At 45.4% G+C, this 27,744-nt stretch overlaps 1 protein-coding gene and 1 pseudogene across 1 annotated transcript; one reads left to right on the top strand and one right to left on the bottom strand.

Annotated features, from left to right (window-relative positions):
- Positions 1-238: 238 nt before the first annotated feature.
- Positions 239-8,349, bottom strand: LOC117999243 (annotated as a pseudogene).
- Positions 8,232-27,557, top strand: BCL7B (BAF chromatin remodeling complex subunit BCL7B). The gene is made up of 6 exons (XM_034988638.1): positions 8,232-8,439; positions 11,461-11,536; positions 22,917-23,013; positions 25,213-25,383; positions 26,126-26,205; positions 26,467-27,557. Exons 1-6 carry the CDS (start codon positions 8,348-8,350, stop codon positions 26,557-26,559), a joined length of 609 nt encoding a protein of 202 aa, XP_034844529.1. The 5' UTR covers positions 8,232-8,347; the 3' UTR covers positions 26,560-27,557.
- The last annotated feature ends 187 nt before the right edge of the window (positions 27,558-27,744 follow it).

The raw sequence follows: 27,744 nt of genomic DNA, 5'->3' as shown, positions 1-27,744 counted from the left end.
ACACATGCCAAAGGAGAATTAAAGTAGCAGATGGCATTAAACTGGCTTTAAAATAGGGAGATTATCCTGGATTATCTGGGTGGGCTCAATGTAATCACAGGGATATAACCTCCTTAAAAGTGGAAGAATGAGGCAGAAGAAGGAATCAGAGAGATGCCAGCGTGAAGAGGACTCAACCTGATGTTGCTGGGTTTGAAGATGGAGGAAGGAGCCATGAACCAAGGAAAGTGGGCAGCCTCTAGTAGCTGGAAAAAGAAAGGAAACAGATCTCCTTTAGAGCCTCTAGGAAGGAATGTACTTTGATCTGAGCCCAGTGTCAGACTCCTGATCTACAAGACAGTACTCTTGTGGGACTTTAACACCCCACTTACCTCAATGGACAGATCATTCAAACAGAAAATCAACAAGGAAACAGTGGCTTTGAATGACACATTGGACCAGTTGGATTTAACAGATATATTCAGAACATTCCACCTTAAAACAGCAGAATATACCTTCTTTTCTAGTGCACATGAAATTCTCCAGAAGAGATCACATATGAGGCCACAAAACAAGTCTCAACAAATTCTAAAATATCAACAAAGTCGTTCCATGAATCTTTTCTGACCACAATGCTAGGAAACCAGACATCAATCACAAAAAAAAAATCTGGGAAGAGCATAAATACATGGAGTTTAAATAATATGCTACAAAACAGTGAATGGGTCAACCAAGAAATCGAAGAGGAAATAAAAAAATACATGGAGGGGCGCCTGGGTGGCTCAGTCGTTAAGCGTCTGCCTTCGGCTCAGGTCATGGTCCCAGGGTCCTGGGATCGAGTCCCACATCGGGCTCCCTGCTCAGCGGAAAGCCTGCTTCTCCCTCCCCCACTCCCCCTGCTTGTGTTCCCTCTCTCACTGTGTCTCTGTCAAATAAATAGATAAAATCTTAAAAAAAAAAAAAAATACATGGAGACAAATGAAAATGAAAACACAACAGTCCAAAATCTTTGGGATGCAGCAAAAATGGTTCCAAGGGGGATGTTTATAGCAATACAGGCCTACCTCAAGAAGCAAGAAAAATCTCAAACAACCTAACATTACATTTAACTCTGGAAGGTGAGGCAATGAGGCACAGGGTGACTGAGGGACTGGGGAGGGAAAAAGGGAAGGGCTTGTTTTATTGTTTTAACCTTTGAACTTCACTGCACACCTTAATTTTTTTTTTTAAGATTTTATTTATTTGACAGAGAGAGACACAGCAAAAGAGGGAACACAAGCAGGGGGAGTGGGAGAGGGAGAAGCAGACTCTCCACCGAGCAGGGAGCCTGACGCAGGGAGCCTGACGTGGGGCTCAATCCCAGGACCGTGGGATCATGACCTGAGCTGAAGGCAGACGCTTAATGACTGAGCCACCCAGGTGCCCCCACTGCATACTTTAAAAAAAATGTTTTATTATAGAAAGTTTCAGAGTATAATGAAAGTAGGGAGAACAGTATCATGAGCCCCTGCGTACCCATTACCCAGCTTCAGAAATAGTAACATCATCGTATCCTTTTAATTTTCCAGCACGTAGAAATATTATATATTAAGATAAATATAATGAAAATAAAATACGTGTGCCCAAGCTGGACCACCGAACTATGGAGATAAAACCTTAGGGACATAAAAACAAAACAAAACAAGAAAAAAAACCCTTAGGGACATGGCCCAGGAATCTGCATTTTAACAAGCTTCTTGGTTGGGGGGGTTGTTCCTCATAGTTGGGGGCCGCACTGGGCTCTCTCCGCCTCTGACTAGCCCTCCCAGACCATATTCTTCTTCTTCTTCTTTTTTTTTTTTAAATAAGCTCTGGCCGGTTTTATTAAAGAGAAATATTTTGTGACTTGCTTTTCACCAGTCTGTTCTGGCAGGAGTCTAATGATATCAGAATCGCCTGGGTCAGTGGTGGCCAGTGTGCATGCTCTGCAGTATTTCCCACGAGCTGTGCCCAATTCAGTGTTACTGCCACTGTCGTGACGGACAGCAGTTTTGGCCAACGTGGCATAGTAGTCAATTTCAGATTTCCTCAAGGCTGGGCAGTTGTTGGCGAGGATGACTAGTTCTGTTTTGCCATGTAAGATCATTTTCAGAATCGGCTCTTACCCCAGCGTGTACGTTCCACTTTCCATAGCGAGTTGGAGCCTAGAGTTGATCGACTGCGGCGACTTTTTCTTTTCTTTTTTTTTAAAGATTTTATTTATTTATTTGAGAGAGAGAGAGAGTGAGCACGAGAGGGGGGAGCGGGAGAGGGAGAAGCAGACTCCCCGCTGAGCAGGGAGCCCGATGCGGGACTCGATCCTGTGACTCCAGGATCATGACCTGAGCTGAAGGCAGTCGCCCAACCAACTGAGCCACCCAGGCGCCCTGCAGCGACTTTTTCATCTTCTTTTTGGTTGCCACCTTCGTGCCTTAGGCCGAGGGAGGGCCACCGCCAAGAGCAGTGGAGAGATGGCCAGGAGAGATGTTTTGTTTTGTTCTTTTTTTTTTTTTAAAGATTTTATTTATTTATTTGAGACAGAGAGAATGAGAGACAGAGAGCATGAGAGGGAGGAGGGTCAGAGGGAGAAGCAGACTCCCCGCTGAGCAGGGAGCCTGATGCGGGACTCGATCCCGGGACTCCAGGATCATGACCTGAGCCGAAGGCAGTCGCTTAACCAACTGAGCCACCCAGGCGCCCCAGGAGAGATGTTTTGAAGCCCTCATTGCACCTTCCATTTTTGGAGCTCTCAAAGAATTCCAGAAGGTTCACTGTCCCTGCTTGCAAAGGCACAGAGAGTCCTTCACAACCCCCTATAGGTTTCCCTTACTCCTTAGGACTGGTTCTTGGGCCTCTATGGCCTTACAGAGGAACACAGCTCCAAAGTGCCTTTGACGGAAAGATGACCCTGATCCTGGTCCTCTGTCTTCTTTCTCAACAGGGCTTGTGACACAACCCAAGAAGGAGGGAAAAGAGAGGAACTCCAGCATAGTTCAGGCACTTCCTCCTCGAGGCTTGTCTTCAAGCAGGTTTTCGCAGATACCAGTGTGGGAGATGAACACCCAGGGTTCTAGGCTGGAACCAGTGCGCATTGCCAGGTTCCTTGGGCCTGGTCATCCACTGAAGCAGCCCAGTGAGGATCTCAGCTTTTCAGGAGGTAAAATAAAAGGAGAGGGCTGACAGGGGTGAACTCAGTGCTCTGGGGGTCTGATTAAGGGTCTGATTACATGCTTTGGGAACAACCGTGGAGGAGGCTGAGTCTTTAAAGATGGGTATTTGGGGGCATCTGGGTGGCTCAATCGGTGAGGTGTCTGCCTTCGGCTCAGGTCATGATCCCAGGGTCCTGGGATCGAGTCCCACATCCGGCTCCCTGCTCAGCAGGGAGTCTGCTTCTCCCTCTCCCTCTGCTGCTCCCCCTGCTTGTGTTCTGTCTCTCTCTGTCAAATAAATAAATAAAATCTTAAAAAAAATAAAAAGAAAGATGGGTATTTCAAAAGGAGGATGGCGAGAGGGGAACAGGGAGCAGGTCTTGTTTAGCTGGAACTGAATACAGGCGGGAGCAGTGGCACTGGAAACCAAAAAGTATTTCTGCCTGGAAGGCACTTTGTAGTTTACAAAATTCACCCACTCCCCACCTCATCAGGTCCTAAGTGCAGCCCTGTGAGGTATGAGGCCATTGTTGGTGAACTCGTTTCCCAGAAAAATAAAACAAAAAGCAAAACAAGGGGCGCCTGGGTGGCTCAGTTGGTTAAGCGACTGCCTTTGGCTCAGGTCATGATCCTGGAGTCTCAGGATTGAGTCCCGCATCGGGCTCCCTGCTCAACCGGGAGTCTGCTTCTCCCTCTGACCCACCCCCTTCTCATGTGCTCTCTCTCATTCTCTCTCTCAGATAAATAAATAAAATCTTAAAAAAAACAACAACCCCAAAACCAAAAAACAAAAAGCAAAATGAAACTGGGATTCAGAGTGGTCAGGTGACCTATGCAAAGCCATGGCACAAGTATGTGGCCAAGCTGGGACTCCGACCCCGGCTTCAGTCTCCTGGCATTCTTTTCCCTGTGACCAGGATCATACTGGGGGACCTGAGTAATGCTCCAGTGTGAGTTTGAACTGAAGTGATGGGGAGCCACAGCAAGGATTTTAGAAGAGCTGTAGTTGGGGCGCCTGGGTGGTGGTTGAACGTCTGACTCTTGGTTTCACTTGGGTCATGGTCTCAGGGTTGTGGGATTGAGCCCCGAGTCAGGCTCCATGCTCAGTGGAGAGTCTGCTTGGGATTCTCTCTCTCCCTCTGCCCTCCCCTGCCACCATGCTCTCTCTCTAAAATAAATAAATCTTTAAAGAAAAAAAAGAGCTGTGATTATCATAGGCGTGCTGGGCCTTGGGCACGTGTGCTGGTTAAGGGGGACTGAGCACTGCAGTGGGGCTACGTCGCTCTGACAGAGAAAGTGGGGTGCTCTATGGGTCACATGGACAGGGCAGCAAGGGAGAGCACAGCTGATGTGGGCCCTGTGGGGAAGAATGGCGTTCATTCATTCATTCACTCATTCTTCCAATCTCTCTTTAGTAAGTGCCTTCCCTGTGCTAAGTGTCATGCTAGACATTGGGGATGTAATGGTGAACTTGACCACAGGGTTCCGACCCTCACAGAACTAACACTTCAGGGGACAGCGGATCATAAGGAGCAAATGAACAAGTACAAGAACTTCCAATTGTGGCTAAACAGGATCTTCAGGAACATGAGGACGTACACCCAGTGTCATGTGGTCTTCAGAGTGGTTTCTCTTGCTTGCCCTGGAAATCCCTGCCCCTGAGTGTAATGCAGACTGTGTTCAGGGTTCTGTGGGGGTTCAGGGAAGGGAGGCATCCTTCCTCCTGCTCAGACTGACCTGGGGAAGGCTTCATAGAAGAGGATGCATTGAGGTTGGGCATTCATTCAACAAATATGTAATGAGCACCTACTGAATACCAGGCTCTGTTTTATTTTATTTTATTATTATTTTTTTAAGATTTTATTTTTAAGTAATCTCTATACCCAACATAGGGCTTGAACTCACAAGCCTGAGATCAAGAGTCGCATGCTCTACCAACTGAGCCAGCCAGGCACCCCCAGGCTCTGTTTTAGATGCTACTAGGGATAATCATTGAACAAAATGAAACAGATCATGTTGTACCATCTCAGAACTACTGAAAAGAGGATTGGTAATAAGCAAGGGAGACAAGAAAAATAGTATTTCAGGGGGTGATGAATGCTCTGGAGAAAAATAAATTGTGGAAGGGGGATAGTGAGTGGAGGGATGGATACTACATTCTTTGATAGGTGGCTAGGAAAGGCTGCATTGAGAAGATCACATTTGGGGGCGCCTGGGTGGCTCAGTCGTTAAGCGTCTGCCTTCAGCTCAGGTCATGGTCCCAGGGTCCTGGGATCGAGCCCCGCATCGGGCTCCCTGCTCCGCGGGAAGCCTGCTTCTCCCTCACCCTCTGCCTGCCGCTCTGCCTACTTGTGCTCTCTCTCTGTCAAATAAATAGATAAAATCTTTAAAAAAAAAAAAAAGAAGAGAAGGTCACATTTGACTAAAGATCTGAAAGATGTGAGAGAGTGAGCCATGAAATATATATGGGATGGGTGTTTCAGGGGCCTGCTGTGCAAAGGCCCTGAAGCAGGAACTTTACTGGATGTTTTCAGATGAGCAAAGAAGGCCAGTATGGTTGGAGCAGAGACAACAAAGGGTAGAGTTATAGGAGGCGAGGAGGTGTGGGGACAGGTGGGGCACTGTAGACCCCTGTAGCTTTTACTCTGAGAGGGGAAGTCACTGCCTTGAGGGCAAGTTGCCCAAGGCAAGGTCTGGGCTGGCTCATCTCTGTATCCCCCTCAGCATCTAGCACAGGGCTTTCACCTAAAAAATATCAAGATGCAATTTTTAAAAATTTTTAAAAGATTTATTTATTTTAGAGAGAGAGAGAGAAAGGGGGGGTGCAGAGGGAGAGGGAAAGAATCCTTAAGCAGACTCCCCGCTGAGCATGGAGCCCAACACGGGGCTTGATCCTAGAACCCCAAGACCATGACCTGAGCCGAAATCAAGAGTCAGACACCTAACCAAATGAGCCACCCAGGCACCCCAAGGTGCAATGTTTTTTAAAGAAAAGGATATCAACAGAGGGCATTTGTGTGGCCCGTGGGGAGTAGTCGGTAGGTACCCACTTTGACCATTCTCTTATGCAGAGAGCTCCAGTAGAGATGAGGTGGGGAATACGACTTGGTGGACAAAGGTGGGCAGAAAACAGGGAGCTCATTGGGTGTTCAGGGCAGGGGATGGCCTGAGAACAGTGGCTGACTAGCAGGGTGGGCTGGAGGCGAGATGGATGTAGGATGCTAGTGTACTGCTGGAAGGAGCAGTGGGCCTTGGAGTAGAGAGAAGCTATAGGCAAGAACCCTCAGCGAGGAGGCTGGCCAGCACTTGGACAAGGGAGAGAGAGAAGTTAGATATAACTGCAGAGGTTGTTGAGCTGTGTGCCTACAGGAGGGGATCTGTGAACAGTATTGGGAGAATCCTAGAGAGCTGGCTTCTTTCAGGACACTTACCATGTTCTGCCTTGTGTTTTCTTTTCCTCCTGCTTTCCTTACCCTCACCTCAAGGGCAGGGAGTGTGTCTTACTCATCTTGGCATCACACGGTATCCTGTATGCTGTAGGGCATTTAACAGGTGCTCAGGCAGTACTTACATTGAGTTATTTTGGATCAGTTGGGCTTGAGAAACACATGTGCCACCTTTATCCCATTAGTTCTAGAATCATCCCTTCCCTCCACATGCTGGTTCAGCTCTTCCAGTCCTCAATCAGGTAGATGCTATTCCCGGGCCTCTCATTAGCAAGGCAGCATATGCTTATCAAATCATGTTAGTCATGAAAGCCTGAACATGGTCAGAGGCTGTCTCAAGTTCAGAGTTAGCTAGGCATTTCTCTGGGGCACACAGAAGGAAGTTTCTCTAGAGGCGAGAGAAGTAGCCACTACCAACTAATCAAAGCAAACTGTCACCTGCCTCCTTTATGTCTCCTGAGGCAGTTACTATATAGCCCTCCCTAAATACTGCAGGCATCAATAAATGCCTGTGGTGGTGTTGGGGGTGGGGGAAGCAAGGGAGCTGCACTCAAAATTAAACATTCACCCAAACATCTATTGAGCATGTTCTACAATGTGTGGACACAGGCCCTGCATGTACCCTATTTTCAGAGGTCAGCTTCAAGGTTTTATTTTCCCAGAAGCCTCTGGACACCCCTCATTTGGATTAGGGCTGTCATAGCACCTTGAACTTACTTCAGCCTATCATTTATAAAATGGCATTTTATTTTTAATTTAAAGATTGTATTTATTTATTTGAGAGAGAGAGAAGCGAGAGAGGGAACAGAAGCAGGGGGAGCAGGAGAGGGAGAAGCAGGCTTCCTGCTGAGCAGGGGGCCCGATACGGGGCTCGATCCCAGGACTCTGGGGACTCCGGGATCATGACCTGAGCTGTAGGCAGACACTTAACGACTGAGCCACCCAAGTGCCCCATAAAATGGCATTTTAAACACCCGTTTTCTGGTCTGCATGTTCTTCTAAACTGGAAGCTCTTTGAAGGCAAAAACCCAGATTTTGTCCTCAGCATTGACCACATAGCCTTGTACAATGCAGGCACCACTCGGTTAACGACTGCCGAATTAAATCAGACAGTGCTGTAGAGTGCTAAGTGTGTAACCCGAGAATATCAGGGGAAGGCTCCTCTGAGCTGGATCTGGATGTTAGAAGAGTAAGTGGTCAGTTCACCAGGTAAAGCGATGAGAGAATTCCAGCTAGGGAATAGGTGTCTGCGAAGTTCGGAAGAAAGGTGTGAAATTCTGTGGTTAGAGCACAGCAGTATTATCTGGAAAGCAAGGGCGCTGGAGATGAGAGGCAACAGAACCAAGCACCTGTTAGGGTCAAGTGCCTAAAACATAGGTAAAGGCAGCACCCATGGCCAGAAGACAAAGGTCCCAACCTCCAAACCCCCTGAGAGCCAGGGACCCCACTGTGAGCGCCTCGCACCTCGCCTGTCCCGCAGCACGTGCCGCCCGCCCGCCGCGTACCCCGGCCTGCTTGGGGGCCGAGGGGACTCCCGGGGCGCCCAGGGAGGGCCGCCCGGGGCGGGGCGCGCAGGCGCGCTGAGGCTTCGAGCCCCAAGAGGCGGGCGGGTGCGCGCGCTTCCTCGCGCACGCGCGCACGGAGGGGGCGACGGCCGCGGTGACGCTGCTGCGGCGGGCTGGCGGCGGCGCGTGAGGCGCGCGATTCCCCGTGTCTTGGGAGCAGTGTCCCGGCCCCCGCCGCTCCGCTGCCGCCATGTCGGGCCGGTCGGTTCGGGCCGAGACCCGCAGTCGGGCCAAGGACGACATCAAGAAGGTGATGGCGGCCATCGAGAAAGTGCGGAAATGGTGAGGGGTCGGGCCCGAGGGAGCCGGCGGAGTCGCCGGCCCAGGCCCAGAGGAGGGCGGACTGGCTGGCGGGGTGGGAGCCGACCCGCAGACGCTTGGGGGGAGGGGGGGAGCGGGGGAAGGCGGGAGGAGGGTGCAGCTCGCGTCGGCGTGAGGTCAGAGGGCGCGCCGACTGCCACCAATCAGGGGGTCGCCCGGCTCGCGGGCCCGCCCACCTGCCGGAGGGCCGCGCGTCTCCCGGAGGGGCTGCCGGCTTCCGGCAGCGCTGGGGCTTCGGGGCTTTGGTCGCGCGCAGGACCCCGCGGCTTCCTCCCCGCGGCTTCCTCCCCGCGGCTTCCTCCCTCCCCGCGGCCGCGGGTCTCAGGAGCCTTTCGCGTTCTCAGCTGCTGCGTATAACAGCTAACAATCTCTGGGGGGTTCCCGCGGGCCAGACCGAGCGCTCTATGTATTAACTCGTTTTAAGTTTGGTGAGAGCTCTTGTGACGAGAGCAGGCGTGGTCATCGGAATGTAAACCCCTCTCTTTCCCCCAATACTGGCCCACACGGAACCAACTGTGTGGCTTTCTTTTTCTTGGGGCTGCGAGTTGTTGGTGAAGGAGTCGAGACCTACCCTCATTTGGAAACGGCGGGCCGGTTGACCGCCTATTTTGTATCAGGAACTCCGATGCATTATGAACAGCCAGCTGTTTGCTCCAACTTCTTGAGTCCTTTTCTCTGGCTGACTACTAGTAATCGTTTTAAAACCCAGGTAGGGGTTAGCTCCCTCCAGGAAGCCTTCCTTCCCAAGACCTCCACCCCCTATAGGGGCATCACTACCTTGGATTTTTTTTTTTTTTTTTTTTTGCGTGTTTATTTGTTCATTTCCCCGCAAGTTCTTTCTCTTTGTATATAAGGGTTTTATATGTAGTTGGGACTCCTACATATTAGTTAAATAATTAATGATTTTTTCCCCCTCCAAATTTAATCCTCCTAGGGTTTTTAGGTGAAACCTAAGAATCACCACACCTTTCTTTTCTGGCCATCTCTGCCCACCGAGCCTAGACCAGATGACCATCCTCTCTCACCTGGAACTCTTAGCTTGCTTCATTACCCAGTCTATTTGTCACATTGCACTCAGTGATTTCACTTTTCTCAAGTGTAAATATTATCGAAGTACTCCCCTGTTATAGAAACAATGCTTCGGTGACCTCTTCTTGCTCTTAGGTTAGAGACCAAAATGGTGCTTGCTGCCTCACCAGACTGGCTCAAATTGCCCTCTTTCCGGGGGTTGCTGGCTGACATGCTGCCTGACATCCTCTGCCCTCTCCTCCTCCTCGCCTAGTTAACTCCTAGCTCTGTATAAAAATGCTTTCTCGAGGGACACCTTTCAAGATCCCTAATCTAAATCAGGTCCCCTTCATAGAACTTCCCGCAATTGTATTAGATTGAATCATAAGACATTTCCTATATTTGACTTTTTAACTTAACAGAAGTGGCAATTTGATGTGGTTAAACCTAATGATTAAGTGACTATGAAATGAGTTGTTTGATGTCAGTTTCCAACTGGAATGAGGCTCTGTGAAGCTAGGAACTGTACATCTTGCTGCCTGCGTGCCCAGGGTCTAGCACAGGGTCATGTATAGTATTTGTTGAATCAGTGAGGAAGTGGAGTGGTCTGTCCAGGAATTAATTTCAATTTCCTAAGTCTGTGTTCATTCTTCTTTCTGTTTGCTGAACAGCATCATCAATATCAGCAGTCACAACAGTTTTTTTTTTTTTTGCTTTTTTGTAACCTCACATTTGGAATTGACAAGTTCAGAAGTCATACTTCAGACTCCCCAACTCTGCTTGTCCGTAATCTAGTCCTTATTCAAGAATGTCACTTGCATTTCCCCAAATAGGGCAAATTTTTTTTAGGCTTATTTTTTTTAAGGCTTATCTCAAAAGTAATTTTCTCTGTAAGATAAAACCTTAAAGCACTCTTTTCGTGGCCCAGTCTTCACCTCTTTCAGAAACCAGTGTAAGACTTAGAAACATCTTATCCTGGAAGGGAAAAATGGCAGGAGTGGGGGGGAATTGGAGGGAGAGATGAACCATGAGAGACTATGGACTCTGAGAAACAAACAGGGTTTTAGAGGGGAGGAGGGAGGGGGGATTGGTTAGCCCTGTGATGGGTATTAAGGAGGGCACGTACTGCATGGAGCACTGGGTATTATATGAAAACAATGGATCGTGGATCACCACATCAAAAACCAATGATGTATGGTGACTAACATAACATAATAAAATTAAAAAAAAAAAAAGCATCTTATCCTGCACCTGTGATTATTTCTAAATGGAATCATGTTTCAACATAGAGTTACACAGGAGTCCTAAGAATTCTCCTTCTATGCCATAGCCCAGTTTTACCGTCTTTCAGCCTACTTTTCAACTTCCTTATCACCTTCATGTATCACAATGATGTCCTTACTTAGTTTTTTATTCCTATGTGCTCCTATGTGGGACCGTATCTTACACATTCTTTATCTCCTGTAGGGCCTTGTATAACAGGGCTTTATAAATATCAGTGGAATTGAATAAATTTTTGAAAAATAAAGAAGTAATGCCAGGTAGATACCTGAGTGTGAAAATGTGCTAGTACTCAATATGGGTGTAGTCTGGGAGGTAAAAAGAGCTTTGGTACACTGAGAAAAGGCAAGTTTCAGAGCCAAAGGAATTTGATAGAGAAGTCTTTCTGGAAGGGATGATTTTGCAAGGTAAGGTATAGGTATAATTGGATGGGAAGTAAGTTTAGAAGGCATTTAAGATTGAAGGAGCTTGGGGCATGTGGCTGGCTCAGTTGGAAGAGCATGTGACTCTTGATGTCGGGGTTGTGTGTTTGAGCCCCATGTTGGGTGTAGAGATGACTGAAATTAAATAAACTTAAATTAAAAATTTTTTTAAGAGATTGAAGGAATGATCGAACTGCTGAGAAGTAGAAAATCACATTATGAACAAAAAATGTTTCATTATTTTCGGTTTTAAGAAATGTCTTTCTTTCAGGGAGAAAAAGTGGGTGACCGTGGGTGACACGTCCCTTAGGATATTTAAATGGGTTCCTGTGACAGATAGCAAGGAGGTAAGTGTGGAAGAAAATCAAAACAACAAAAAGGTACTGTTTACTTCCTTTTGTTCTTTCCTTGATTGTCTTTTAATTATAAAGGAATTTATTTCCCAAAATGGAGTTGAAAGTACTTAAAGGCACCCTGTGTGGTTGATCCAGGCAAAGCCTCTCTTACTTTATTATTTCTCCCCTTTATTCCCTTTTCTTAACCCATTCCTTTTTTCTAAGGCTTCGTGAACCACAGCCTAGGGCTGCTCCTTGTGATTGTCAATGTGGTTTTATCGGAACACAGCTATGCCCGTTGGTTTCCTTATTGTCTGTGTCTACTTCTGAGTTATAATGGCAGAGTTGAGTAGTTGCCATAAGACCTACACGCCTGCAAAGCCTAAAATATTTCTTAGCTGGCCCTGTAAGAAGAAGCTTGCTAACTCCTGCTCTTATCTGATTAGCTAGCCACTATAGTGTATTCTCTGTGTTTTATATGTATGTATACTTTCCTAATTCCTCTTCCATGCGTTCATGTGGATAGCTGTGTGTTCTTGAAAAATACATAGCATTGGAGCACACGGGGGGTGCAGTCAGTTGAGCGTCCAACTCTTGGTTTCGGCTTGGGTCGTGGTCTCAGGGTTGTGAGATCGAGCCCTACATCAGGCTCTGCACTCTCTGTACAGTCTGCTTCAGATTCTTCCTCCCTTTCCCTCTGCCCCTCGAGCTCGTGCTTGCACGCTCTCGCTCGCTCTCTCTAAAGTAAATAAAGAAATCTTTAAAGAAGAGAAGGAAAGAAAAATACATGGCATTGTATCATGTTTGTATTTTAAAATTTATAGAGCATTGTGCTAAAAACTTGTTTCTTTTCTTTTGTTCAACGTTGTTTTTGAGAACTGTCCACACTTCTGTAATTGTAAGTAGAGTTACTACCTTTGAATCTTGCATTTCATTCTCTTATATGCAGTGGCCACATTTATCTACACCTTCCCTGAGCGATAAGCACCCAGATTGTCTCCAACTTTTTTTCCCTAATTGTTTTCAAAAAGCTCAAATATAAAACACATACAGAAAAGTATAAAAAACATAAATGTATGGTATAATGAAGAAACATAAAACTAGCACCCTTGTAAAAACCACCCAGGTCAAAAAACAGCATTGCCAACTTCCTGAGACCTGTTTGACTTCTCCCAGCTTCCCCTCCCTCGCCAGAGGAAATCTCTCTCCTACTTTTGCTTCTCTTATCACTTCTCTACTCATTTGTAAACACTTTTAACTTTATATAAACAGCATCATCTGTCTATTTTTGTGTGTCTTCCTTTTTTTGCTCAGTGTTATGTTTGTAAAATTCATCCATGTTTTCTTTGGAGCCATTTGTCCCTTTTCATCGCTGTATGGAATTTTATTATAGGCCTGTACCATGATTTACCTCTCTAATTCTCCTGTAGATGGATATTTGGATTATTCCCAGTTTAGGGTAGTAGGAACAATGTTCCTGTGAACGTTCTTATTCAGTATATGGGCCAGCAAATGCGTGGGTTTTCCTAGGATATATTCTTAGGAGTGGGATTGCTGGGTCTTAGAGTATGCGTCTGTTGACCTATAGTAGCTAATGCTAAACTGTTTCTCAAAGTGATTGTACCAATCTGTATTCCCACCAGAAATAGGAGAGTTCTCATAGCTTCGAATCCTCATCAACATTGGTATTGTAACTTATATGTAAAAATATCTTGTGATTTTAATTTGCTGACTAAGTATGTAGTTACCAACAAGTTTGAGCACCTTTTCAATGTTTAGGATTGAACCCTTGGGATTTCCTGTTTCAGGAAATGCCTCTTTAATCCATTTGATTATTTTTTCCTTATGACTTAGTAGGAATTCTCTGTGTTCTAGATACAAACCCTTTACTGATTATATACTATCCCAATCTTTTTCCATTCCACGGCTTGCCTTTGCACTTTCTGTAGGCTGCCTTGAGTCACAGTTGTTAATTTTATTATTATTATTTTTTTAAAGATTGTATTTATTCATTCGAGACACAGAGATACAGAGAGAGAGAGAGCATGAGCAGGGGGAGAGGCAGAGGGAGAAGCAGGCTCCCCGCTGAGCCAGGAGCGGGACGTGGGGCTCGATCCCAGGACTCTGGGATCACAACCAGAGCCAAAGGCAGATGCTCAACCATCTGAGCCACCCAGGTGCCCCACAGTTGTTAATTTTAATGTAGACAAAATAATCTTTTCCTTTATAGTTAGTACTTTTAAATATCTTAAAATCTTTTCCTTCTTCAAGGCCACAAAGATAATCTTCCATGTAGTCTTCTACAAGTTCATTATTCAGTCCCCATTTGTAACATACCTGGCATTGATTTTTGTGTATTTTGAAGTAGGGGCCCGATTTCATTTTTTTCCACCTGGATGTGCATTTGTCCCGGCGCCATTTATTGAAAAGACTGTTTTTTTTCCTCCCGCTCTGTAGAGCCACCTTTGTCATATTTCAAGTGTCTGAATATGGGTCTGTTTCTGTGTGTTGCCTCCAGGTTTTTGGGAGCACAGATGACTGCAGTGGACATCCCTTACACCATTGTTCTGGATGACTTGTGGGGCAAATACCCAGGAGTGGGATTGCTATTAAGAGTGTACATACCAGTTGTTTTTTGTTTTGTTTTGTTTTAATTTTTATTTATTTATTTTTAAAAGATTTTATTTATTTATTTGACAGAGAGACACAGCGAGAGAGGGAACACAAGCAGGGGGAGTGGGAGAGGGAGAAGCAGGCTTCCCGCTGAGTAGGGAGCCCAATGTGGGGCTCGATCCCAGGACCCTGGGCCCATGACCCGAGCCGAAGGCAGACGCTTAATGACTGAGCCTTCCAGGCGCCCCACCAATTGTTTTTAATAACTGCTGCCCGAGAGACGCCTGGGTGGCTCAGTCATTAAGCGTCTGCCTTCCGTGTGGGTCATGATCCTGGAGTCCTGGGATCGAGCCCCATGTCGGGCTCCCTGCTCAGTGGGGAGCCTGCTTCTCCCTCACCCGCTGCTGCTCCCCTACTTGTGCGCTTGCTCTGTCAAATAAATAAATAAAATCTTAAAAAAAAAAAAAAAAGAAAAAGCAACTGCTGCCCACTCTCTCCCCAGAAGGGCTGCACCAGTGTAGTTAGTACTTCCCTGGGAGTGCCAGGGGCTTCCCGTTTCTACAACTTCACCAGCATTTGATATTATCAGTCCTGCCAGGCTGCTAGATCTCTTTGTTTATTCTACATTTCCCTGATTACCTATGAGGTGGATGATTTCATCTCTTCAGGTTTCCATTCAGATTTCCTTTTTGAATTCATTTGGATATCCTCTTCTCTGATTTCTTTTGCGTATTTTTGTTTTGGGTTTCCTGTCTTTACCTTTCTGATTTGCATGGATTCGTTGATATCCTAGACACAGAAAACTCCGGTCAGATTTGTACCTTGCAGATATCTCTGTCTGACATGTTGCCTGTCTGATAACTTTGTCAGTAACAGGCCTTTAATTTTTTTGTGTCAAATTAATCAACTTTTTCTTAAGGTTTTTGCTTTTTGAGTCTTGTTTCAGAATTATTCTCCACTGCATGGTCATAAAGAATGTCTCCCTCTCCTGCTACGTTTTGTATATATTTTTTAATGATGGAGATATGAATCTAATTTTAATTTTCCATCATACAGAGAGCTATTTGCCCTAATACTATTACTAAGTAACCTATCCTTTCTCTCTTGATTTGTGATGTCATCTCTGTTGTGTGCCATATTCATATCTAGATGTTTTTGAATTCTCCATTCTGTTTTGTTGTTGTTTATTTCTTCCTGGAAAGTGTATTAACTCCTGGGCTAGTGTGACTTTTATTTATAATATTATATTAAATTATACTTAATTATATTAATTTATATATAATTTATCTAAATTATAAATTTAGTATTTATTAAGTAGGACGAATTTTCTGCCTTGCTGTAGGTTTTTGGGAAGATAGCCTTTATAAAATAAAAATTTTCTTCTCTTTTTAGTTTTCTAAGATTCGTTAAAAATTATGAATAGATGGGTGCCTGGGTGGCTCAGTTGTTAAGTGTTTGCCTTTGGCTCAGGTCATGATCCCAGGGTCGTGGGATTGAGCCCTGCATGGAGCCCTGCGTGGAGCCCCGCATCGGGCTCCCTGCTCCACGGGAAGCCTGCTTTTCCCTCTCCCACTCCCCCTGCTTGTGTTCCCTCTCTCTCTGTGTCTCTCTCTGTCAAATAAATAAATAAAATCTTAAAAAAAATTATGAATAGATGTTGGGCTTTATCCAGCATGCAATTTTCCTCCTCTAATCTGTAATGTATTAGTATGGTGAATTATATTAATAAAGCATCTGATGTTGAAACTTTTACATTCTTGTATGCCTAAGAGAAATTCTACTTGGATATGCTTTCTTTTCCCCCCATAGAATGTGGTGTTTAATTCACAGATACTTCATTTAAGATACTTGCATCTGATTCATAAGTGAAATTGGTCTACAGTTTTCTTTTATTATGCTGTCTTTACCTTGTTATGGTATTAAGATTACATTCGCCTCCTAAAACAAATTAGGCAATTTCCCCTCTTTTGATTTCTAGAACAATTGGTATAAAATGAGAAAGTTTGGTAGAAGTCACCTTTAGTACTTTCTGGGCCTTTGGTGGAGGGATGTTAACTATCATCATGGTAGCTTTAATGGTGATTGATGCATTTAGGTTTTCTCTTTTTTTTGGTACTTATTTTGCATTTTATGTATTTCCTAGAAATTTATCCAATGCAAATAGGCCATTGGTTCTTTAATAGGGTTCAGTGCTAGGTCCTCCCCTTTCTTCATTTCCCCAGTTGTGTCTAGAAATGAGGCAGGGCACTTTTCGGTTGGCCAGTAATGCTAACTCGGGCAGTGCATGACTCAGTCTTGTATAATGAGGAATTAATTGGCCTGTTCAGATGCCAGCAATACCCTGAACACTGATCAGAGTTGTCACATGTGTTGGTATGTAGTTATTTGTGCTTTTCTTACGTACTTTAAAGTCTTTGTTATATTGGTAATTATTTTACCTCTTTCACATGTTGTGTTTTTTCCATAATGTGATCTGGTTTACTGTCTCTCGTAAAGTCTATTTAAAAAATGTTTTGGGCGCCTGGGTGGCTCAGTCGGTTAAGTGTCTGCCTTGGGCTCAGGTCATGATCCCAGGGTGCTGGGATCGAGTCCCACATTGGGCTCCCTGCTTCTCCCTCTCCCTCTGCCTGCTTCTCCCTCTGCTTGTGTGTGTGCATGCCATCTCTCTCTCTCTCTCTCTGTGTCAGATACATAAATAAAATCTTTAAAATAAAAATAAAAAATGTAATTTTTGTTGATCTTTTTTTTGTTTGCTTTGTTCTCTATTTCATTAGTTTTTGCCATTGTAATTTCCTGTTTTGTTTTATTGGGTTTACTCTGTTGTTCTTTTTCTAGCTCCTTGTTTTGAACTTAGCTCTTTTTTTCTAAGTTTTTTGTTTTTGTTTGTTTTTTTTACTTTCCTTCCTTCCTTCCTTTCTAAGATTTTCCTTATTTGACAGAGAGAAAGAACACAAGCAGGGGGAGTGGTAGGCAGAGGAAGAGGGAGAAGCAGGCTCCCCGCTGAGCAAGGAGCCCAATGTGGGACTCGATCCCAGGATCCTGGGATCATGACCTGAGCTGAAGGCAGACACTTAACCCACTGAGCCACCCAGGCACCCCTTTTTATACTTTTTAAAAGTTTTATTTATTTAAGTAATCTCTGTGCCCAACGTGGGCCTTGAACTCCCAACCCCAAGGTCAAGACTCACTCGCTCCTCCGACTGAGCCAGGTGGGCACCCCTTCTTTTTTAAAAAATATATTTCGCTTTTGGGGTGCCCAGCTGGCTCACTCCTTAGAGCATGCGACTCTTGATCTCAGGGTCGTGAGTTGAGGCCCACATTGGGCATAGAGATTAGTTAAAAATAAAATACATTTCACTTTAGTCTTCTCCCAAATTTTGACATATATGAATGTCAAAATGTCATTGATAGTGTAATTAAGTTTTTCATAAGTTCCTCTTTGGTTTCCTCTTTAATCCAAAGTTTATTTAATAGAATGTTTCTTTTTTTTTTTTTTTTTAAGTATAAGTGCTGCGGAAGCAAGCACTAATAGCATGAATATTAATTTCTAGATATGTGAGATTGTTCTTTAACTATCTTTTTAAAATTGGTGTACTGGGGAACCTGGGTGGCTCAGTCGTTAAGCGTCTGCCTTCGGCTCAGGTCATGATCCCAGGGTCCTGGGATCGAGTCCCACATCGGGCTCCTTGCTCGGCGGGGAGCCTGCTTCTCCCTCTACTGCTCTGCCTGCCGCTCCCCCTCCTTGTGCTCTCTCTCTCCGACAAATAAATAAATAAAAAATCTTTAAAAAAAAAAACTGGTGTACTGATTTTATTGAATTGGTAGGATATTAGTTCTTTGGGATTATTGGGACTTTTTTTGTGATCTTGTCTGGTACATGATTGATTTTCGGACCATTCACTTGTGATTAAAACAAATACACTCTCTAGGTATGAAATTAAACAATTGAAGCATTTATTATGTTAACCCAAATCTTCTGTATCTTTGCTTATTTTTTGTATGTTTGTCCTATTATGTTTCTGAGAAGGGTGTGTGAAATTGTTGATATGTTTGCTTCTTCATGGCTGATGAGTCACTTGTCATGTTATGTTTGAAGCTCTGTTTTTGATATATTTATATGATTATGCCATTATTATGATGTCATCTTGTCTTGTCATTCATTTTACTAGTATATAATGTTCTTTGTCCCTTATATCCAAAACTTTCTCCTCAAATTCGATTTTATTTGATATTACAATTCCTACCCTGTCTTCTTTTGATTTATGTTGGATTAGTGTGTTGTGAAATTCTTTTTTGTCACCTGTTTCATGTTTTTTGTTTACTGGGTGTATTAGCATTAAGTTTCGCTGTGGGTGACAGAAAACTCAAAATAGCAGTAGTTTAAGAAGTTTATTTTACTCTTTTTCTTAATCCTCTAAGGCTAGTGCTTAGAAGCATGTAGTCCAGGGCTGGTGTGGTTCTGCTCCAGAAGTCCCCAGGGCCCAGGTTTCTTCCAACCTTTCTGATCCTTTTTTTTTTTTAAAACTGTTTTAGAGAGTAATGACTCTTAATTTTAGTTTAACATACCATAAAATTTACCATCTTAGCCATTTTTAGGTGTACAGTGTATTTTTTTATTTTTGTGTTTTAAGTCTACAGTTTAGTGGTATTAAGTACATTCACCTTGTGCAGTCAATCTCTAGGCTTCTTCATCTTGCAAAACTAAACTCTATACCCGTTAAGTAACTCCCCATTCCTCTGCTCTAGTTTTGACCTTGTATTCCAAGGTCAAGATCCAGCCATTCATTCTACACATTTAGGCTCTTCTAAGTAGCAGAGGAGTGGAAGGATGGGCCGATAGAATTTTCATGAATGTTAGTAGGAGTCTCCTAGAAATTGCCTCGGGACATATATATTTACTATGTGTGTTTGTAATAGCTTGTATGACATCTAGTGGCCAGGAAGGCTGGGGAAGTGTGACCAGATAAAAATTCTATTAATATGGACAAGGATTTTTACCATAATACACTTTTTTTCTCTCTTTGCTTCATGATGGCTAGACAAATTTTTCTTTGCTGATTTGAAAGTTCTGCATTCTGTTTTCGTTTTTCTATTGCCTACCTCTAACTTAATAAGACTTATACTTACTGGGCGCCTGGGTGGCTCAGATGGTTAAGCGTCTGCCTTCGGCTCAGGTCATGATCTCAGGGTCCTGGGATCGAGTCCCGCATCGGGCTTCCTGCTCCTTGGGAGCCTGCTTCTCCCTCTGCCTCTCTCTCTCTGTCTCTCATGAATAAATAAATAAAATCTTTAAAAAAAAAAAAAAATAAGACTTATACTTACTATTCTTCCATGTCAATGTATGAAGCTTATATCAAAATCTGCGTTTAGGGGTGCCTGGGTGGCTCAGTTGGTTAAGCATCTGACTTTGGCTCAGGTCATGATCCCAGGGTCCTGGGATGGAGCCCCACGTCGGGCTCCCTGCTCAGCGGAGAGCCTGCTTCTCCCTCTCCCACTCCCACTGCTTGTATTCCCTCTCTTGCTGTCTCTCTCTGTGTCAAATAAATAAATAAAATCTTAAAAAAAAAATCTGCTTTTACCCTTGGAACCTGGTAACACCCATAACACATTTTTAACCACTTCTCTTTCACCCCTCCCCCACTTCCATCCCTAACCTGTCCTTAGTTTTGACTGGAATTTCAGATCAGATATTCAGATATTTCAGTTTTTTTTTTTTTTTAAGATTTTATTTATTTATTTGACAGAGAGAGACACAGTGAGAGAGGGAACACAAGCAGGGGGAGTGGGAGAGGGAGAAGCAGGCTTCCCGCCGAGCAGGGAGCCCGATGCGGGGCTCGATCCCAGGACCCTGGGACCATGACCTGAGCCGAAGGCAGACGCTTAACGACTGAGCCACCCAGGCGCCCCCAGATATTTCAGTTTTTACAGATGTCTCTTATTTTATGCTTAGTTAGACAAAGTAAATGTTACAGATTATATACTCTTTGCACCTATTTATTATTGCTTTCTCCTAGATTCATTTCTTTTCTTCTTGTAACGTATCTTTCAAGAGTTTTGTCGAAGAGAGCTTTTGTGGAGAAAACTCTCTGAAAATGTCTTTTTACTCTTGAAAATATTCTTGTTTCATTTTTTATGTTTAACTGATTATTTTACCTACGTCTGAAATTCTGGGTTTTCTTTCAGCATTTTGAAACTATTACTCAGTTGTTGTGCTTCTGGTGTTGCTATTGACCAATCTAGTGTTGGTCTAATTCTTGATTCTTCCTAGGTGGTCCTCTTGTATTCCTGGAAACTTAGAATTTCTTCCCTGTCTTTGCTCTCCTAGGACTTCTGTAAGAATATCCTGTGATGTTCATATCTAGCTTCGTTTTTCCCTTTCTTCTCATTTGTTTCATCTCTTCATTCTTTTCTCATGTATTCTGATTTCTCAACCCAGTGTTTGCTCATTTTCAGCTGTATCTGTTTCTCCTACTAGACTCATTCACTTAATTTTTATTTTCAACAATTACATTATTCATACCAAATTTCCTCAGTTGGTGGTTCTTCAAAACAACTTTCCAGTACCCTTATCTTTCTGAGGAGACGTACTATTTAAAAATTTTTTTTTCTTTTCTTCTTTTTTTTGGAAGAGAGAGTGCCACACACCAGTTGAGGGGGAGGGGAGAAGGAGAGAGGGAGAGAAAGTATCCTAAACAGGCTCCATGCTCAGCCCCAAGCCCAGTGAGGGGGCTCAGTCTCATCACCCAGAGGTCATGACCTGAGCCGAAATCAAGAGTCGGACACTCAACCAACTGAGCCACCCAGGTACCCCGAGACTTACTGTTTTATTTAAATTCTTGTGTCCTCTTAGTCTCCTTCTTCTGGTACAGCTTGTTCTATTTATTGTCTTTAATGGTGCTTGTTTCTTCCAGTGTCTGGCTAGTTTTTTCTGTGCACTCATTTTTTGTTCCCTGGGGACTCTGAGCTGCCTCGACTAGCAGTATGTAACTGAGGGAGGATATAAGCCCAGGCTGTGGTTTTCCTTCCTCTTAGTGAATGTAGGTCATTGGGTGAGCTTCAGGATTCAGCCTTTCCCTCGCCCCCAGTCCTTCTTAGCCTCCCTCCCAGGGAACTCCCTAGTACCAGTCTTGAGGTGCTACCTTTATCTGGGAGCCACCATCCTTCCTTGTCATTGCCAGCCCCAGGGAGCTGGTGGGTGAAAGTTGGGGCAGCTCTGGAGCCACCCTTGATTTTTCATCTAGCCCTGGCTCTAGTGGTGCCAGTATCCACAAGGGCCAAAGGTCAGGCAGTTAAATCTCTTGGGCATGTGAATGGGGAGTGGGAGGCACTGGTAGAAAGCCTTTCTCCACTCCAACCCATTTCTCACATGTAAGTTCCTGGCCCTTTCCTAATTGAAATTCTCCCTGCCCGGGACCCAGCTCCCTTTGTGTCTCCCAAGGGCTTCTCATAGTGTTTGCTGAGGCCCCTCAGTTTATCTGCCCTCCAGTGGTCCATGGTAGAGTGCCATCTTCTAAGGTACTAGTATAGACCTGCTAGATTAGGAAAATGGGAAATTATGATCAAATCGGTGAAGAAGTGGGAAGGATCCAAGGGAGTGGGACATCACTGACGAGAGAGTAGATTGACACAAACTCTGTGCAGTGTACATTTAAAAGTTTTTGGTTGGGGGCCCCTGGGTGGCTCGGTTGGGTATCCAACTCTTGATTTCAGCTCGGGTCATGATCGCAGTGTTGTAGGATCGAGCCCCACATTGGGCTCTGCTGCTCAGCATGGAGTCTGTTTGGGATTCTCTCTCTCTCTCCCACTGCCCCCCTGCCGCCGCTCAAGCGTGTGCTCTCTCTAAATAAATAAACAAATTTTTAAAAACTGTGTTTATGTAGCTTCTTTGGTTAAATGTGAAGTGTAATTGCATTAAAATCATGTCTGCATATGAAACAAATGAAGAGAAAGCGGTACATGAATGTGTGCAGTTGATTCGTTGCAGAGAGGATTGAGAGTTATTAACAAGTTAAATGCATGTATAATAAATAGATGTGTTTAAAAAGTATAAATTAGTAAATTTGAGATTACCCAGATTTAAACTTTTGGCTGTTGGGATGCTCTCATTTGGAAATGTTTGGATGGATTTATTTCTTTTCCTTTGGGCTTGTTTCTTACAAGCTTGTGCTTACCTTCACACTGTTTCTCCACATGTGTAACCTACATCCTGCTTGAAGGAAATGATGTTATAGGCAGAGGTAGACATGGGATGGTCATTCTGAATGGATGGCTTGATTGGTCAGTAATCAGGCTAGCAGGGCCCCTTTGTCCTGTCACTGCTTGCGTTACATATAAAGCGACTCCTTCCTGGGTCCAATCAGAGGCCCGTGTTTTCCCTTTTTCCTGCTGTACTACCAAAACAGGAATCCTTCTCAAATGAGTACTCTGTATTTCTCTTCCATCCACATAGGGAAGGGTGGGATAGAGCATTCTGCTCAGGGCAGAAAGCAGAAGAGAACCACAGGGAGCTCTAGTGGAAGCCTGTGTATCTGCCTCTCACTTCTGAGTCATGAGATTAGTGCCGGCAGGATCCATTTTACAAGATAGAGAAGAGACACTGAGGCTTGGGGACACCTTGTCCAGGATTCTGTTATTCCTTGGGTCCTGGATTCTCACACTGTTGTCGTTGTTCCTGTTCAGTCCTAATCCAGACTTCTGTGGTGTCTCACATAGCACCCTTCTCCCTCTCTGTGGGTCTCCTGCTTGGCTCTGTCATATTCCTCTTTTTTTCCTTTTCTAGAAAGAAAAGTCAAAATCGAACAGTTCAGCAGCCCGGGAACCTAATGGCTTTCCCTCTGATGCCTCAGCCAATTCCTCTCTTCTTCTTGAATTCCAGGGTGAGTTGCATCCATGTGTCTTCCTTGCAGGAAAAGCAGCACTTAGATGAACCCATTAATAACGAAAAGAATAGTTCCATGTGTCACTTCAGTGCTTGCTGTTCTGCTGGTATCTTGCTGGCACTTTACATCACGGCTTTTCATCTAAACCTCACGGCAACCCTGCAAGGTAGATGATTGGAGCTTCATTTGCCATTTAGGGAAACCGAGGCTTAGAGAGCTGAAGTTCTGTATCTCAAGGTACATAACCAGTAAGTGACAGACCCCATGTTAGGTCCTGGCTTTCTGGATCAGAAGCTCTTTTCTTTAGATGGTATGTTTTACGATGATAGTGCCTTAGAGTGGGCTGCCCAAAGCCAGGGCCTCTCCTGTCCACTTTTAGCCAAGTTCCACCTCCTGAAACAACTGGTCTTCGGTAAATGTCCCGCCTGTGTTGGCACTGCAGTCCCAGAGAACCCTTCACACCTGCGTGGCAGCTGCTGTTCAGAAGGGCTTGCACTTGAGCTTCTTGTTTTGCCTGTGACATAAAGCAGGCAGTTATCATCAACCCTATCGAAGGAAGCCGATGCTCAGAGAAGAAGTGTTTGCCTAAGCTCAATAGTGACAGAGCTTTATTCTTTTTATAGTAAAATGCTGCTTCCGTTTTAGCGTAGAAGATCCTGGTCTTTGTAGGAGTAAAAACTAGAAAAGGCTTATGATTTTCCCTTGGGAACAAGACTTGGGAGCGTGCAGGTATCCCCCCCCGACCTCTCCCCCAGCGCCCCCCCCCAAGGTCAGCGAGTATGATAGAAGAAGGGGAATACAAGGGAACAGTTTTCTAGCTGTGTGTGGGGTGTCCAATAATCACAAAGCTCTGGGAGACATATGAGGCCCCATTTCCTCAATCTGGCCACCATCCCATCCTTTTTGTTCAGTGAACATGTCATGAACTCCTGTGTGCCAGGTACCGTGTACCGCACTGGAAATCCTGGGGCAGGTAAGCCACAAAGCCTGCCTGCAGAGCGTAATGGAAGGAAATTGGTGTGTAAAATAATGAGTGTAGGTGTGCGTAGGATACAACAGGAGCATAATAGAGAAGCTGGTCATTTCCACCCAAGGGAGCCTGGGACCCGGGGCTCACAGAGGAGGTGATGCTTGAGCTGAGTAGTGGTCTGTATCGGAGCTTTCCAGGAAGACTGGAAAGAGCAGTCCTACCGGACACCTGTGTGTGAAGCGGGGCCTCAGTGAGTCCGCGTGGCTGGAGTCGAGGCTTGAGTGTGGGAGGTCAGTGGCAGTGAGCCTGGAGATCAGGAAAGATTTTGTAGGTTCTGATAGGGCCATCTGTGCCTGCCCCGGGGAAGCCCTGGAGTTTGAATTATATCCTTTGGGCAGCAGAGAGCCCCGGAAGGATTTAGAATAACTCCGGCGATGGTGTGAAGTACAGGTGGGAGGACAGGAGATTGAAGGAAGTGCAGTCGGGGGGCTGTTGCAGGAGGCCAGGCCAGAGAGGAGGCGGCCTGCCCTCAGGTGGCAGGAGAGGAAGAGATGTCAGAGTAGTCAGGCTGATGATCAGACTGGGTGACCGGCTGCCGCAGGTCAGGGGGAGGAAGGAGGTTTTGCCTCCTTCCTGAGTGTTTAACTCAGGTGGTGACTTGCAGCCTTCAGACAGACCTTCCCCGTTGGGAATTTCTTGGTCCTTGAGGTGGTCAGGTGGAGCCTGGGCCGCTGAAGGGCCTATGTGGCCACCTCCAGATACCACCACCCTCCTTGAGATAGCCAGGAAGGCCGGGCAGAGTTGAGCATTTTCTCCACAGCCTGTGTTGTGGGAGAGGCTGAGAGGCACTGCTGCGTCACCGCGTTCCCCTGGGTAGTGAGAAGATACCAGGTCCGGTTATAACTGGTGGGTGTACAGAAGGGGTTACCAGGCCTGTCCTGACCTTCCTGAAATATCAATGTGGCATAAACTGAAAGATTTTGGCTGCATCTGATGCTTAGAATATATGTTGTGAAATAGAAAATGTTTAATCAACTTAGACTGTTGATCATTTGCTCTACCTTTGTTTGTTTGCCTTTGGCTCAGGGGGCATCTGAGCAGCGATCATTGCATTTGTTTGTGCCCATGGCTGCCTGAGGAGATACCAGGCCCTTGGCTCTGTACCGAGTTACTCTCAAGAAACATTACTACTCTCAGCTGTTGCCTTTGTCATGTTTGGTTTTCAGATGAAAATAGCAACCAGAGTTCTGTATCCGATGTCTATCAACTCAAGGTGGACAGCAGCACCAACTCAAGCCCCAGCCCCCAGCAGAGTGAGTCCCTGAGCCCAGCACACACCTCTGACTTCCGCACAGATGACTCCCAGCCCCCTACTCTGGGCCAGGAGATCCTCGAGGGTGAGTCACCGTCGACCCAGGACGAGTAGCTTGGAGGGGCCTGTACTCTTGAAGTTTCTTTTCTTTAGAGGAAGAGGCTAGAGAAGGTGCCCCGGCCTCACAGGCTTGAACCATCTGTTAACAGTTTGGGCTTTTTTGGGGAAGGGTTGATTTTCCCTTCTCACAGAATGAAAGAAGAAAACAACATAATCGAGCGCCAGGCTCTGTGTAAAGCACTTGTCATATTCGATGCCTGGTATAATTCTCTCAAAAACCCTGTGAAATAGGTGTTATTCCATTGTACAGACGAGGAAGTGGAGTCTTACAAAGGTTAAATTGCTTCTCTAAGATCGCACAGCTAGTAACTGGTGGAACCAGATGTCTCCAGTTTCATGCCTTCTGACTTCAGAAATTATGCTCTTTGCATTGTGTCTTGCACATTTTTTCTGATAACATATATTGCCTCTCCAGCCAGTGTTGCCCTCCACCAACGAGCCACCACATAACTCTTAGGGAAGCTCCCCCAGCTTGAGGCAGGAGGCTATGCAGTTGTACTGATCTTGCTGTTTTTTGTTTTTTTTGGGTTTTTTTTAGAGGGGCGAGGAGAGGGAGAGGGACACAGAGAATCTTAAGCAGGCTCCACGTGGAGCTTGACGTGGGGCTCAGTCTCACGACCCTGAGGTCATAACCTGAGCCAAAATCAAGAGTCGGACGCTTAACCGACTGAGCCACCCAGGCGCCCCTGACCTTGCTGCTTTTTCAGAGCCCTCCTTGCCTGCCTCAGAAGTTGCTGATGAACCTCCCACCCTCACAAAGGAAGAACCAGTTCCACTAGAGACACAGGTAAGGAACCACTCTGGGTTTTCCAGTTTCTAAAAAAAAAAAGGACTCTGTTGATATGAATTGGACCTTATAGCATCGAATATAGGTTGGGGAGGCAGCAAGGGACGCTGGTGTCTCCAGGTTATAAGGTAGGGGAAGAAGTTTGTTTATCTGCAAGAAGATTGCAGATGTAAGCTTCTTCTGGGCTGTAATCAGGGTGGGTGGGAGGTTCTAGTAGAGAGGGGTGGCCCTATTATAATTCCATGCTCTGACTGCTCCTAGGTTATTGAGGAAGAGGAAGACTCCAGTGCCCCACCCCTGAAACGCTTCTGTGTGGACCAGCCCCCGGTGCCGCAGACAGCATCAGAAAGCTAGCACCGTCCTGGCACCCTTCGCCTCCTGGCCCCTTGCCTCTATTTATTGCATTCTGGTTCTGGCCGTGCTTTGTTGCTGGGGTAAGGGCAAGCACTGGGGTCCAGAGCCCGCACATAGGAGCCTCCTGGGCTGGAAGGTTGGACATAGGACTTGGGGTTGTAGCATCATCTTCCCGTCCCTGGCACCTGTGTCTGCTTGCTCCTGAGAAGAGGAGCACTCATGTCTTTTTTGCACCCTAAATAGGCTGGAGCATCAGCCATCCCAAGGTTCATCTGTCACCTCCAGGTAGCAAGCAGTCTCTGCTCCAGAACCTCTGGACTGAGCTGCTGGCGCTTCTACAGGAGGAAAGAGATGTGGAAGGCACCCTCTAGAGAAGAGAGTGCCTAGGTTACTTGAACTTGAATGGAGACTGTAGATTCATGAATTTTCCCATCCGGCTAGGGACCTGTGAGCTGCTGTTGAAGGCCTGGTAGAGACTTTGGAGGGAAGGGAAGGGCTCTTCTCTACACGGGGGCAGAAAAGTCTGGATAGGTTTCCTGCTGTCCTGGCACTTCTGCCCATTCCTGAGGTTATCGTGCCTCTCATGGGCTCTCCAGCTGCTGACAGTCCTTTGTCCCCTGCTATAACCATCCTCTTCCCCCAACATACACACACACCCACACACCCACACACACACACCCACACCCCTTTCCCTGTTCTCACCTGTACATTTCATTCCAGCATCCCCTGCTCCTGCTACGGTCCCCTGCCTCCTGCCACAGACTCTGCCCCAGCAAGGATTTGAGGTTCTGACAGCAGTACCCACCCCCCCACAGTACTCCTTCAGCTCAGACTTTCTAGAAAATTCCCTCTTCTTTGAAATCTGCATGTTTAATTGAACTTTGTGATTTTATTTTTTGTTCAAAAAAGTTTAAGAAAATGGAAATGGGCAACAGTGAGTGAAGACATATTTTAGCACTGAATAGCATATTTTTAAAATTAAACTATTTGAAATACGTCTTGTTGGTATTTGAGTGCTTCTTTCTTGAAGGTCATGGGGGCAAGGACTGAGTGCCTGCCAATTGTCTTACTCCCACAAAGGGATTTTCTGATAGAAATGATTTGGAGACCCCCTTTGAAATTGTCATGTAGTCTGATTTATATTTCTGTCCCTGTGTACAGTGAATTCAGCCAATGTGTGTTTGC

Source organism: Mirounga leonina, unplaced genomic scaffold, assembly GCF_011800145.1.
Source record: "Mirounga leonina isolate KUSES-001 unplaced genomic scaffold, KU_Mleo_1.0 Mir_454, whole genome shotgun sequence".
In the NCBI taxonomy this organism is placed as follows: Eukaryota; Metazoa; Chordata; class Mammalia; order Carnivora; family Phocidae; genus Mirounga; species Mirounga leonina.
The sequence above is the reverse complement of the archived record's forward strand: the minus strand, read 5'-3'. Positions and strand labels throughout refer to the sequence as shown.

What these genes read in the sequence shown, in the direction of transcription:
- BCL7B (XM_034988638.1), top strand. Translation starts at nt 8,348, where the DNA reads ATGTCGGGCCGGTCGGTTCGGGCCGAGACCCGCAGTCGGGCCAAGGAC. An exon ending in ATCGAGAAAGTGCGGAAATG is followed by an intron (nt 8,440 to 11,460) that starts GTGAGGGGTCGG and finishes TCTTTCTTTCAG; the next exon opens with GGAGAAAAAGTGGGTGACCG. An exon ending in CAGTTCCACTAGAGACACAG is followed by an intron (nt 26,206 to 26,466) that starts GTAAGGAACCAC and finishes GACTGCTCCTAG; the next exon opens with GTTATTGAGGAAGAGGAAGA.